The sequence below is a fragment of the Plecotus auritus genome, assembly GCF_963455305.1.
Source record: "Plecotus auritus genome assembly, chromosome: 5".
Lineage (NCBI taxonomy): Eukaryota > Metazoa > Chordata > Mammalia > Chiroptera > Vespertilionidae > Plecotus > Plecotus auritus.
In genome coordinates this window covers 82,038,883-82,053,683 of record NC_137776.1, presented here as the reverse complement: position 1 = coordinate 82,053,683, position 14,801 = coordinate 82,038,883, and the positions used below count along the sequence as shown (strand labels likewise).

Here is a 14,801-nt window from a genome sequence, read left to right as displayed (position 1 = left end):
CTGGGGTCATTTTCCTGATTTGAAAGACTCCAGAGGCTGGATAATGGTTTTTTGGAATTCTGAAGATGGCCCTATTGTGGTCACCTGAGAGTCAGTCTGTCATTAGGGGAAGAATGTTCTTTATGACAGTGGAGGCCAAATGAGAACTGAGGGAAGAAACTGGGTGGTCAAGATGAAAACCCGCTTGACCATCAGACCTGCACCTGCCCACGCTCCGAGAGGCGTCATAAAGACCTGGTGAGGAGGGGACAATGAGACAGCTCTCTGGTCCTGCCTGTGGTCATTCCTCACCCTAAGAAAGGCAAGGGTGGGAGCCTGTGGTTTCTAAGCATTCCTTTAATAAATGTCCTGTAATTCCAAATACATTAGGACTTCTCAGTGGTTTTCAAACATCTTTTAAACAGGACCCCTTTTCAAGTGAAACTTTACATGAAACCTAAGTTATATAAAGCAGATAAAAGCAGAACTTTCTTTGCACTGCAGGAGGGGTGGGGGGAGGGTTCATAAGTCCCACGACCCCATCAGAGTGTGGAAGATGTGGCTCGTGCTCATGGAAGTAAAGGCCAAGCTTGTCATTGCCATCATTTATAACATTTTAATTCCTTAGGCTTCAAAAGCAACATGGTGCTAGAAATAGACAGAGTCCCTGTGGGTAGCGGAGTATGAACTCCTTGACCAGAGTCCAGAAATAGGGGCTCCTCTTCAAGGGCAAAGCATAGTGCCTTGGGGTGATCAAGAAGGCTTTACACAATAGGGGGTGAGGATTGTGCAGCCTCAAATGGAAACGGCACATTGAAAATGTAAGAGGGAAAGTTCACAAGCCCAATGTAGGCTTCAGAGGAACGATTTGGGTTGACTGAGTGGTGAGCAGTGGGCAGGCCTGTGCTGCTGCTGGACAGGGAGAGCTGGGAGCGGAGGCTGCAGGGTGGCAGTCTGAGCTTCTGATTTTTTGGGGGGGACCCATGGGATGGCACGTTCTGCAACCAGCCACCTGGGCCCCCATTCCAGCACCACGACTTTCAGGTCCTATGACTTATGTGTGTTACTCAGCTTCTCCCTGCCTTAGTTTCCTCCCCTTTGAAATAAGAATAGTAATAGAATAGCCAGGGCTGATGTGAGCATTAAATGAACTAGTACGTGGGAAGTGCTTAGACCAGGGCTGGCACAGTGTTCAATAAATGCAAACTAGTATGCTGATTGCTCATACATTATAGCATGTGTAATATTGTGTTATATTCTCACATAAGCTTTTTTTATTATTATAATATGTTATACAGTATTACCCATCTGATTTCACCATGAGAGCTAAGCATTTGAATTATTATCCTTCAGTTTTTGTATGACACCTAAATTAAGAATGACAGTATAATCATCCTAACCCTCACAGCCATTTACCTACAGACTCCATGCTGTGTATGCCACACTCACCATCTCATTTAATTCTCACGTAATCCTGGGCGGTGGCAGGAGTAGCCCCATCCTCTGGACACTCACATTCACAGGGCTCACAACCCTGGAATCAAGGCGGATGCAGGGCCAGTGGGAGCCCAGGCTGCACCCATGGCATTGCGGGGCCAGGCCGCAGCAGGTGGCCCAGAGCTGCACTGCCCATGTTCTCACCTCAGGGAGCGTGGGTCCTTCCTGAAGGGGGGCAGGGCTCTGTGACCTCCCCTGGCAGTGAGTTTTAAGATGGCTCTTACCAATGGCAGGGGAGGCTTCCTGAGGTTCTACCAGGATCCCCGCTCCTGAACCCCACTTCCTCCTCTCCTGTCTCCACTTCCTCTCAGGGAAAAGGGCTCCTCACCACCACAAGTGAAAAGAATCTTTATTTGAAGGCTTTTATTTCTTTCTTTCCTAAGACTCTTGAATCCCAGCTAGTCCTTTAAAGTCCTTATGTGGCCTGTTCTCTGTAAATCTATTACTCCGTTTCCTTTCGGACACAAAGGCCACACTTCCCAAACCTTGCTAAATGCTGCCTAATGCAGGGGCCATGCCAACTTGCTCACCTCTCAATGCCACATGCCTAGCCCTCTGCCTGGCACATAGTAGGTGAATGATAACTCCCCATTGAAGAAATGAATGAGTGGGTGAGAGAGTGAGTGATCCAATGGGTTTGGTTTGTTTGTTTTTCATGTGTACTGGGAAGCTCATCTTGGACCTATGATTGAAAACAGGTTACTTCGACATGCTGGTGAAACTGTCCTTTCACTCCACCTCCTGGGTGGGACTTATCTGCAGAGCTCCGTGGCTCACAGACACTGAGAGTTCTTTCTTGCCTGCTGCTGTTCATTCATCCTCTCTGCAAAGATGTCAGCTGTATGCTGTGAACCGCCGGCCCTGTGCTGTGGACTCCAGCCATGTGCTGTGGACTTCCAGCCATGTGCTCTGGACTCCCGGCCATGTGCTGTCCTCAGGCAGCTTCAATTGTTACAGAGAAGCCAGTCAGAGCCACAGGCAACATCTCTGGTGTAGGTTACGCCCTGTGATAGTGATGTGACCAGAATGCTTTGGGGTGCTTGGCTCAGAGATTCTCTCCCGAAGCATTTGCAAGAGATGAGTCCTGGAGGCAGACTGGGGCTACAGGGAGGATGGGGGAGAAAACGAAGAGAAATGGAGGTGAATTATTGGAAGTTTAGTTGTGGCTGAAGGGAGAGACGGTATGAAGGATGAGGCTGGAGGAGGAGGCAGATCATAACAACGATGCTGAGGCTCAGCTGAAGATTTCAGATTTGATCGTGGGACAACAGGAAGTAAAGGCTTTAAGGCCAGGTGAGGGCTGTGATGCTGTCAGACTGGGGTTTGGGAAAATCACTCTAGGCATCTTGTAGGTATTTCTTATTAAGCATCTCCCAGAGCTGCAAAAAGCAGTAAAGGGGCTGTTCTGAGTTTACCCCAGGCCTCTGAGGGTTTTATCAGTGCCATAAGTTCCCAGCTCCGCAGGAAAGATGAAGCCAGAACCCCACTGGCTGGCAGATGGGTCCTCTGCCTGGAACGACCGCCTCTGGCCCCAGCCAGAGCTTTGGGGTTCCTTGTGTTTGCAGCTAGAGAGCCATATTGAAAGAGCAGTGGGACTCAGAGCAGTGTGTCTGGTTTGAACAAAAAACCTCAAGCTCTGAAGCGGTGGTAGCACCTCACGCTTCCCCAGAGGCCGCAGCTCTAATTAGGCTGATCTCTGCCTGCAAATCCTCCTGTGATCTATGGGGAACGAGGAAGCTTTCATCCCAGAGCCCTTTCAAAGTGCCCATCAGCTCCCCCCGGCAGTGGGAGCAGAGGGAGCCCGTTGGCAGCAATTGCGAGAGCCCCGGGCTGCAGCATGCGGTGGAGCTGCTGGCAGCAGGGAATCTGCTCATGCCCGCCAAGCCCGCTGGAGCCCCCAATGGAAAGAATCCTGGCTCCAGGAAAACCACTTGCTTTTCCCTTCACTGTCCTTGCCTCCCCTTCACTGCACTAAAAACGCTGATTTGGATTGCAAGCTCTTTTAAATGGTCTCTCTAACTGAGGTCCTGTCTCACATCCCTGGTGATCTGACACCAAGAGAACTGTCTTCCCTAACCTGAGCGGGTCCAGGCTGTGAGGGCTCTCATTGTGCATTTCTTGGGGGAGACGTAGGTATCTGCCTCAGGCCAGAGGGTAAGCGGGTTCTTGTAAAGGAATGTTCAGATTGGTTTCTGAAAACCATACCGATGCTCTTCGACACTATTTTCTATTTCCGGTATAGACCCTGTAAATATGGAGGGTGATTGTGCAGCCATATTATTTTGCAAAGAGCTGTGTAAAGCATTTTGGAGATATGGAAGAAAAAATGAATTAACTCTAGGAGCCACTGTGAAATCAGCTTTAGTTCCAGGAAACCGGCTTATCGGAGCCCATCTTGAAGCCCCTGGGGAGTAAGGACACACCTGGTAGTGAATCTGGATAGTGGTGGGGAGAGGAGGGAATGGTGGAGGTGACAGGCTGCAGGACAAGAAGAAAAGGAATTGTAAAGCGGAGAGGTTATCACTAGTGTGGGGAATGTTTGCTCTTTTGAAAAAAATCGGGTGCTACCATTTGCCCAGCCATTGCTGATCCCAGCGAGACTGGGCAGGTAATGATTAAGCAGCGAAGTTTCCTAGCCTCACTGCTGTTTCTCTTCTGTGCAGTGGGGATAATACTCCTACCCCTTAGGGCTGGTGGAGGAATCAATAGATTAATACATGTTTAGGGCTGAGACAGTGCCTGACACAGAATAAATCCTCTAAAGGCCTTAGCTACTTGCCACTGAAGGAGCCCAGAAACCAACCAAGGTGTGTTTTTCAAACAGCCTCATTGAGGAATAGTTGTCTAACCTTAAAATTCACTCCTTGTAAGGATACAATTCAGTGTTGTTGTTGTTTTAGTAAATTGATAGTTGTGCCGTTACCATGACAGTCTAGTCTGATAATTTCATCACCCCGAAAAGCTCATTTGTGCCTATATGCAGTCGGTCCTTGCTCCCTGACCTGAGCCCCAGGAAATGCTGATCTGTTCTGTCTCTGTAGATGTGCCTTTGCTGGAGACTTCTGGCTTCTTTTCCTCAGCATAATGTTACGTTCATGCACGTTAGCATGGATCTGTGCCTCATTCCTTCTTTATTGCAGACTAGCCTTCCATTGTATGCATGTACCGCAATTTGTTCCATCAGTTGGTGGACATTTGGGCTGTTTCCACCTTTTAGCTGCTGTGAACATTCATGTGCACGTGGATGTACGTTTTCCTTTCTCCTGGGCCGACTCCTAGCAGTCAAAGGAGATGGAACGTGAGAGGTTTAAGTCTGACTCTTTCCAGAGAGAGCTTGTTGGCATTGATTTATGTGAGTGGAAATCGTTCTTGGAAATAAGTCACCACAACTTAGTTCCCAGCCACCTTCTCTGTTGCCCTGCGGGGAACACAGAGTCTCTCCCACCACTGAGAATCAGCCCCAGGGGCACCTGTGGATGGACTTCACTCTTTTTGAGGACAGCACAGGCTGAGAATGGTGGGTGCCAACAGGCAACTGAGATATGTTAAATCTGGTCAGTCAGTCAGTATTTATTGAGCACTTCTCTTCCTGGATTTCCAGCTGTGATATAAATAGCAAATGTGTCCCTTACCTTCAAAACTGGCCGAACTTGGCCTGAACCCCAATTTCATGACCTAGAACTTGCCCCCTCCATTCCCCCCCCCCTTTTCACAAATTCCTGACCTCATTTACTCTTAATCCTGCCTCCAGATCTGTATCTGAACCTATTTATTTTTTTGTTCCAGACAATCGGTTTGCACCTGATATGTCATGGATGTAGTAACTCTGTTAAGGGTTTGGTTGGACTGGGGAGCTTGTGGAAAGAATTCCATCCTCTACAACCAAGAGAGGGGCTGCCCCTCCACCAAGTGCTTCTCTCTGGAGAGGAGCCCACCCCTCTTCTCTAGCTCTCTTGGTATTTTTTGAATAACGTTGTCACCATTGCTGTCACTTAGCCTTCGTTCCAAAAGCAGCAGCACCCTTAACTTTTTCACAGTAAGTTGTGTTCATTTGTTCAGAACATTGCTTTTTCTATAAATTTGCATTAATAAACCCTTCTCATTACAATTACTGCAGGAAATTTTCAGAATAGTCAAGCAAATTTAGGGAAATTCGGTGACTGGTTGAAATAATTGTTCTGTGTTCTGAGAGGGCTCATTAACCAGATTGGAAATTACTATTTATGTTTCATTCTGTGTATATAAAGCCTCTCTTGGTTATAATATTGTTCTTTTCTACTGCTACTGTTGAAGCTCCAAGATGCCAAACCATTAAATTCAATTCAACAGCCCTTTATTGAGCACCAGTTACCTGCAAAGCACCATGTTAGTAATAAGCCACTAACTCCTCTTCAGCCTACAAAACCCAGTCTAAAAGCCCCTATTTTCTGGAAGCCTTCTCTGATAGCTACCACCATCACCCTTCCCCTCTCCCCTAAGTTAATTCTGTTTCTCCTCTGAGTGTCTGGTGCATTCCTGTTTGGACATCTGATCTGTACTGTTCTTTAATTTTGTTATGTTGTGCACGGAGCCTTTGAGCCAGAGCCTGTGCTTCATTCATGTTCCTATTTCTTGCATCTAGGGAAGATTTTGACAGTCATTTGTAAAGTTTTGAGTGGATGATGAGAAAGCCTTCAAAGCCAGCATGTGAGACATGAGTGATAGAGGTTTGCTGAACAAAGATGCCAGTCTGGTCTGAAGCCATTGTCTCCCTCCTGCATGGTCCCATAGCTTTCTGCCTTTGCTGTGCTCCTGCTCTCTGATCTTAGCACAGCAGATCCTGCCACTCTTCTGTCACTGGCAGGGGGCGGGGGGGGGGGGGGATCTGAAGTGGGATCCCTAAGCACTCCACCACCACCTGCAGGTTCTTGATTTCCCGGGAAAGAATTCAAGAGCCAGTCCGAGTGAGAAGGAAAGCAGGTTTTATTTAGGTTGAGAGAAGGGGGCCAGAACAGGATCCCTGGAGACAGGATGAGGGTGAGCCTGAAGCTGACGGCACCCACTGCTCCCATGGTTGTGCATTCCTGTTTGGGCATCTGTGAAGGAAGGCACCTGCGAAAGTACACGTCCCAGTGGACACGGCGAACTCGAGAGTGAGTTCCGCTGGGCCAGTCAGTTCTTGGGATATATTTTATGCGTTTCCAAGGTTGGGTTGTTTCTGAACTTTGTGGTGCCAAATTCTGCCTCCGCCTTCTGGTTGGGGCAGGGCGGCCTTGTTCCTACACAAATATGGTCCTTTCTGAAGTGTCCTGGCTTTGCCCCCCTGTCAGTTTTCATTATAATGAAGGTATAATGAGCTTTGGGGTTGGTCTCTGATCAGTTTTTTCCTCCATCTTGGATTGACCTGGTTTTAGCCAGTCCTTGCTGTTGTTGACTTCTGCAACTACCCACCCCTGCCACAAACTGTTTCCCTTTGATAGTTTACCTGCCTTTGATGTGATGTGGGCTCCCACTTCCTCACTTCCCCGTGAGGGTTTTCCCCAGCTTCTTTCTGTCCTGGCCCACTCCCCTCCCAGAACTCTGGCTCCATCTCACTCTGAGGAGGAGACAAAGCTTCATGTGGACCCCAAAGTTCTGTGTGTACTGATCCCTGGGACCCCCTCGCCCCAGGCCCTGTCTCCTACTTCTGGCCCCCAACACACACTCTGTTCAACCCCACGGAATTCTCTGCTCCTTTTGGAACCTGCTTGACACTCCATCATCAGAGCCTCTAGTCTTGGTTTCCGTCTGTCCAGAATGTTTTTCACAGATACTTGTGTGGCTCCCTCTTTTACTTCCTCCTGTCTTTTCTTAAGTGTCACCTTCTTGGCCCTGGCTGGGTAGCTCAACCAGTTCCACTGTGGTCCTGATACACCAAGGTTGTATGTTTGTGTCCATTCAGGGCTCATGCAAGAATCAACCAACGAATGCATCAATATGTGGAACAACAAATCTCTTTCTCTCTCTCCCTCTTCCTTTACCTCTATCTCTCCCTCCCTCCCTCTCCTCCTTCCTCTAAATAAGCTAATTAATTAACTAATTAATTAAAATGTCACATTCTCCATGATACCTTACCTGGACACTCATCCTCCACGTCTCCATCCCTTTTCCTCACTTTATTCTTTTGAGAACACTTATTATCTTTTAACATATTATATATAATTCATTTCTCTGTTTTTCTGTCTCCCTCGTTGACGATAAGCTGTATGAAGGCAGGGGTTTGGGTTTCTTCTTAGTTTTCCACTGAGTCACCCCCAAAGGCATAGGAGAGTGCCTTGCACATAGTGACAGTAAGAGCCAAATGCAGATGGTGGTGTTTATCTCAGGTACCTTTCTGAGCACTTTATGCATTATAATTAATGTAATCCCCTTTACAGCACTAGAAAATTGGTATTTTCTGCATTTTACAGCAAAAACTGAGACAAGATTATGTAACTAATCAAGATCCTTCAGCTAGTAAGTGGAGGAGCTAGATTCAAGCCCAGGCAGTTTGAGTTCTGAACCCTTACACTTTCCTACTTCCTAGACAGTATTTTGTTGAATGAATGAGTGAATGAATGAATTGAGTGAATGAATGAATGTGTGAGTGGATGAGTGCTTATGGAAAAGAGACTGGTTGGCATTGCCATGGTAGCCTAGGCTGAGGTTGACTGAAACAATACCTCCAGCCTCCCATGAGCACCCGGGGCCTTGATCCAGGGGTGAGAAGAGGCTTGTGAAGGGGCTTGGGCAAAGGGATGGCTCTCATGGACAAATTGTCTTACATACTCAAAGCAACTCGACTTCTTACCTCTGGACCCTGGCAGCAAGTAATGGTCGACCTTGGAATATTACCCTTAACATTTCTAGGTGCCTCTTAAAAGCCGCCTCACTTTAGCTCACAGGAATTATATAAGGACTGAAGAACAAGTGGTATTCTCCATTTTAGATGTGATAGCAGGCAGAGAGCTCAAGGGATGTCTGTGAAGTCCCCCAGCTGGGACTGTAATTGTTGTCCAGATCCCCACGCTCCTCCTGCCTTACCTGGTCCCGTGCTTACTGGGAACACCTTCAGGCCTTCCTCGCTTCAGTTTTACCAAGTCTTAAGAAGGTCCTGCTGCTACTTTTACTATTGGATCCCAAAACAGACTTCTGAGAGGATGCCAGCCCAGCCCCAGTGAGCCCTGAGTAAGCATGACTAGGGCCCGTGTGCATGTGTAATTGCGCTAACTCGCCCGTTGGAGGGACCTGGAGGGGGTCGGCTGCAGTGGTTTACTGAGAAGTGAGCAGATGGCACAGATCCACCCTGCAGCGGAGCTTTGAGGGCGCTCGCTTTGTGCAGACTTCGTAGTGCCATGCAGCCCCCGCTTCTCTACGAGGGACAGGAAGGGGGTGAGCACTTGTAGTCCACCTGCTGTTTGCCAGCCTTCCACTCAGCTCCATCACTTAGTCAGCATCACTTTCCACAGATGAGTGGTGGAGCCCAGATCAGACTGGGTAGCGTGCCCTGAGCACCCCAGGGACAGCGTCAGATTCAGCCTCCTAATTTGACGTGCCTTCCTTGGCCACATCACCTCCTAATCTAACATGGCAGAGTCTTTCTCCTCATTTATTTTACTCCTGGGACTGCTTTACGTACCACAAGAAGCTAAAAATGAATAAGGAGCAAAGTTTCTAACTGCCTGTAGGTGTCATATAAGGAAAGACAATCGTGATTTTTTAAGAAAAGCTCTAAAAGCCAGTATTGGAACCTCCAGCCTTTGTGGATTTCCAGTTCCCCAGCCTAATCCAGGGTTGGGCCGTACTGAGTTCAGGAGGCAGAGAAATTCTCACGTGGCTTCTAGTGATGTAGACGGCTGGTCTGACCCAGGTTTCTCTGGTTGTTTGCCTATCCCATGCACTCACAGAGTAGGCCTTGGTGTACGTTGGATTTAAAATCTTATTTTAATATTTAAAGGCTGTAGAAGTTATGAGATGTCTCCTGGAGGTGTATAAACAAAGTTGTTTGCATTAGCCCACCCCACTCAGGTCTTCCCTGGACCTGCCAGTTTCCTCCACTCCCTCTAGATCCTGGGAATGACGGGCCCTGCCCCATCCTGAGCTCCCACACCTGTGCCAGGGTGCCTCTCTGATGGGGTGCAGGTTACATCACGTCCTATCACGTATCGTCAGACCATTTCCCTAGCTATAGAATTAGGGTGGCATTGTAATTGTTTTCAGCCAACAAGCCCTGTGCCCAACCAAGACCATGACCCCTCAAGAGGTTCTATGAGCAGTGCCCACAGACGCCCTGCTCCCCTTTGCTTCATAAGTCAAAACTGGTGCTCACAAAAATGTCACATAGGTAACTGCCCGATGATGTAGACACTGGGAATGTCTTTGGAATTAGAGCAGAGGAAACAGAACAGCTGGAGAAGGGGGTCTGAGGTGGGCCCTTGAGGGCAGAGGATCTGAATAGCTGATTGTGTAATTGCTGGTGGTGATACAGTGGCTGGCTACTGCCACTGGCAGCTGGTGCTGTGCACACGACATGTGTTACCTCTCATCCTGTGTGGAGGTGGGAGATGCCATTGCCCCTTTGGCAGTTGAGGGAGCTGGTAGGTAGACAGGTGAAGAGCTGGCCCAGGGACATGCTCTGGCTGAGGCCAGTTCCAACCCAAGTTTGTCTGGAGCCCACCTGCTCCCCTTCCCTGTTCCCTGGCAGCGGCCGCCTCCCCTGTGGGCTGCCTGGCAGGCTGGGGTTGCAAGTTGCAGCTTTGGTCCCTTGACTGATGGCTTTTTGTCATTCCAGGACTTCTGCCATGGGCAGGTGATGTGGCCGCCCCTCAGTGCCCTGCAGGTGAAGCTTGCTGATCCCGGGCAGTCCTGCAAGCAGGTGTGCCAGGAGAACCAGCTCATCTGTGAGCCATCTTTCTTCCAGCATCTGAACAAGGACAAGGACCTGCTGAAGTGAGTGCTGGAGCGGGGTGGGGCGGGGCAGCCCAGAGCAGGATGAGGTTCTGTTTCCCGGCTCGTGGCCTGTGGGAAAAGATGTGGGAAGGTGAGCAGGTTGCAGCGTGATCCCCCCAGAGAAATTTAGCGGCATTTTTACTGTTAGGTAGATGAGGTCACCTGGCATGCCGATATATTTAGAATTCGAATGAGAGTGTTTTATTTGCATAAGTAATGTCATGTCTGGGCTTGAAGATTGTGGGAGGTGTTCACTTTGCTACTGTCTTACCCGAGAACCATGGGAGTGGAAGTGGGCACAGAACCACAGCAGTCTGAGACATGCAGGTGGCAGGTGAGCCTTGCACCCTAGAATGAGGAAGGAATGAGAGACATGGGCAAGGAGCTGGCAAGAACTGCCTACAGCAAAGTCCACGCCTGCATCCTTCCCCTCCTGCATCCCGTCCCTGTTTGCACGTTTGTCCAGCTCCTCTGATATGAGCAGGCCTGATGCTGCCAGGTCCCTCGGCAGGAGGTGGGTGTGGTGGGCTCCCGGAATGCGGGCCAGCCTGCACCCAGGAGGGGCCATCTGGATTGCATGAGCTTTTGCCCTCATGCTTGCATTGCTTTTACTGACACCACTCACTTCTCTCTGCATTGGCATTTTGAGTTTGGCAGTTGCAGTTCCCAAATTTCCATGTGAGGTTTCTTTGATCTCTGACTCATGGCCCCCTCCGTAGAGCAGTGGTCTGTCCCCGTCTCAAAGGGTGTTTAAGGAACACAGTGGCCTCTGGAGCGAGGCTTGCCTGGCCCCGCTCTGGCTTCGCGCCTGTCGGAGAATGAGGTCGGCCACTGTGGTTACCTGTGCACAGTCGTCTGAGCTGGCCTGGTCATTATTCTCAAGTATAAATCCGTTTTAGAAAGAGCACGTGGCTCTGACATCACAGCCGCAGGGAAGCTCTGCTGAGGAGGGATGTGGGAGATGCTATCTTCCTGCCGAGACCAGGTTCCGAGGCTGCCCTGGCTCACCATCCACCTAAAGGCCAGGCCGGGCCAGTCAGTGCAGTGCCTGCTGTGGTGGAATCTGTGAGAGGGAGTGGTGCTCTGGTATTTATGGAAAGCCTATAATGGTCCTAGAAGCTTCCATTTCCACAGCACACATCCCGGATTCTAGGGTCCAACAGGGGCTTCCCACCGGCTCATCTTATAAACAGCTCCTGTAGCAAAGTGGCTTTTTGAGAACCCCAAGTGTCTATGCATCAGTCTGGATTTGTTGCGGGAAGACTAGGGACTGTCCACCCAGAATTGTCTAAATGCCCCCCACCTGTCCCTAGGAAACAGGGATGCTGCTGCCCGGGTCCCGTGATCGAGTCCCCACACAGCATGCCTTTCCCCAGGGCATAGGCCTAGGTCCAGTGAGGAGACAGGAAGGGGAGCCAATGGGCTAGTCTCCTCTGTCCCCTCGGTGTTCTCATCTGTAAAATGGGGACATCCTGGGTGATGGTGAGATGATGTGCAGCCAGTGCTGACACGGAGCGAACGGCCCTCTTCCAGAGCTCTGGGTGGGGAAGCAGGCCCGAGGTAACCAGGAGGAGCCAAGAGAGCCAGGCCTCCTGCCATGGTAGTGCCTAACGACTCCCACCCCCATTGAAGGTTTCTTCTTGGGAGCCTGCAGGGAATGCTAACATTTCAATAAAGCTGCTTGCAGTTAATTCTCTGAACATTAGGGCCCTACTGAATGCATTGTGCCTGCATTTGTAAATGCTGACAATGTCGTAAAACCCAGCTATCTGCCATCTGTTAGTGCCTCCTCAGCACGAGGTGCCCCTGGCCCACCCATGTTCATGGCCAGTTAGCAATGAGGGGCTCCACACGCCAGCACTGCTTTTCCTGCTCCACCCTGCAGGCCTGGATTGTGACATGAATTGAGCCCTTTGGAGCATCCCGTGCTGTCACCTTGAATCGGGAATCGGCAGCTGGTCTTGAGCTGCAGTGCAGGCAGGGCACACTGTGCGTGCTGCAGGGGCGACCACCAGCTCCTGTGCACAGAGCATGCGCGGTTCTGACTGAAATGGATAGAGACCCTGGGATGAATCAAGTCCAGGCCGGGGTGGGCCTTTGGGGAGGGCCTCGCTCCATACGTGCGTTCACATGAGACCTTGTTTGTGATTTGGCTGCCTTTTCAAGTTGTATCTTCTAAAATATTAGATTATTAGGTTTCGGAGGATTTTAACTAAGCTTTGGTGCCTGAGAAGAGGGAATGGCCCTGAGTCAGAGTGGTCAAGGGAGCTTGGGTCACTTGGAAGTAGCAGGGTGGCGGGTGAGGGAGGGAGGAACTCCAGGACAGGGACAATGGGAGGGCTAGGCCAGCTATGGCCCCTCACTCTGTGTGTACCCGTGTGTCAGGGGGGATGGGCGGTTCTGTCCTCTCAGAAAGTCAGGGGCCCGTGGGAAGGCGGCCCTTTGCCCTTTGATTCTTCCAGAGCCATAAAATGTAAACTGAGGCATTGGACCTCAGGAACCCCAACTCTGCCCTGTAAGAGAAGCAGGAGAGGCAGCACCCTGCAGAAGGGAAACTAGACCGCACCAGGATCCCCGCACAGGTGTGAGGATGTGTGAGCAAGAATGGGCGTGAATGGGTATGTGTGTCCGGGGGTGACAAACATCACAGGAACACAGAGGCTGGAACAGTGACATGCGTACCCTGGAAAGGAAGGGATCACCAGTGGAGAGGGGATTGCGGGCCATGGAGGCCATCTAGGCTCTAGGTACTCCCCAGGGATTAGGAAAGTCACCTCACCTCTCTGGTGAATTCTCTCACCAGTTAAGCAGGAATGATGGCATGGCCTTCCTGTGCGGCCAGGGCTGTGGGGCAGGGCCCTGCCGCTGAAGGAGGGAGCGCTCCCTGGGGCCAGGAGGTGGGTGGCATCCAGAGGTGGCCAGAGCTGTGCTACGCACTGGACCGCATGAAGACTGGGGACTGCCTGTGGGAAGACTGCGGTCTCCGACACCATCCCTGGGCAGGTATGCTGCTCCCACGACCACCCCGGTGAGATGCGCTCACATCAGGAGACGGAGCCTGGGGTCTGAGTCCAGGTGACCAGGGCAGGAGCTGGAGGGTTCTTGGTGGCCACTGACAGTGACAGCCCCTGCCATGGGGTCTGAGGTGAGTTGCAGACATTTCCACACTCCTGCTTAGCAGGGTATCAAGCAGATGAATCAAGATACAGCAGGTGCTGTCATTCTCCTCAATAAAGAGCTTAAGCATAACTGTTTACCAAGGCCGTGTTTATATGGAAACTTGAACGCACACGTGAGCTCTGGAGACCCCTTGCTGTGGATTGGCCAGTTGGGATAGCCTGTGTAGGGTTTGGAAGCCCCGAGTCTCTGTCTCCTTTTCCTTTAGGAAAGCCATAAAACGCCACTTCCTGCCTTCGCCTTCCTGGTCCACAATCTTAACCCTCTGCACACCACCTCCTGGCTGATGTGCCAAGACCAGAGGTGATGGGGGATTTAGGGAAGTCGCAGAGCCCACTGGCGACTACAGGGGTGAGATACGAGGGAGCGCTGCCTTCCCCAGCACCAAGCGCCAGGCTGGCAGCCCTGAGAGCCACCAGCATCCCCCAGATGCCCTGGAAATCGTCTGATTTAGTTTTGGCAAGGGCTGGGCCAGGGGGTGTGTTAGTTGGCTGGAGGAAGACAAGAGGGGGCTGGAGGAATGGGGCCTGGGGAAGGGGGACCTGGAAGCTTTGCAGGAACAGCAGGAAACCTCGGGGTCCCCAGCCAGACCCTCCCCTATCCGCAGGAATCGAGATTTCTGTGAATGTAGGAAAATTGAGACCATTGTCCTGTGTGTCCGTTCACAATGTGGGAAGGGAGGCCGGTGCCTAGCCCACCCAGTGTCTGCCAGGCAGAGGACTGTGATGGCAATGATGTTTGTGACAGCAGTTCCCACTTCCTGAGCCCTCCCCCAGAGCTAGACATTGCCCAGTGCTCTAGGGTGCTGCTGTCATTCCCGCGCCTCCTGTGGGAATGACAGCAAGAATTATCTACCCCAGTTCACAGAGGCTCAGTCATGGGTCCAGGGTCACAGGTCTGCCTGGCCACCTGGACCTTCTTCTCTGAACTGTCCCCACGTGGCAGGCAGGTACCAGGCTGGACACCTGGTGAGCTGGGGGGCAGCAATGTACCCCAAGGAGCAGGAGGAGAAAACATGGTCCCTCTCTGGGACAGAGGCCAGCAGTGTTGGGCCCAGGCAGTGTCCCAGCCAGAGAGGCAGAGACACTGGGTCTGTAGCCCACAGACAAGCCAGCTGTAGGAGATGGCAGAGGAGCAGGAGCACAGGCTGAGGTCAGGATTTAGACTCCTCCCTGCAGTCCTGAGGCCTAGCACTTACCTGG

The 14,801-nt window shown here is 50.9% G+C and overlaps 1 protein-coding gene across 3 annotated transcripts in view; it reads left to right on the top strand.

Moving 5' to 3' along the window:
* The window catches only part of MGAT5 (alpha-1,6-mannosylglycoprotein 6-beta-N-acetylglucosaminyltransferase), a 409,267-nt gene that overhangs the window by 388,370 nt on the left and 6,096 nt on the right, over window positions 1–14,801 (top strand). For all 3 annotated transcript variants that reach the window (XM_080670056.1, XM_080670057.1, XM_080670058.1), the window contains one exon: window positions 10,265–10,422. In XM_080670056.1, the coding sequence (XP_080526182.1) occupies window positions 10,265–10,422 (158 nt within the window). The remainder of the gene's footprint in view (window positions 1–10,264; window positions 10,423–14,801) is intronic.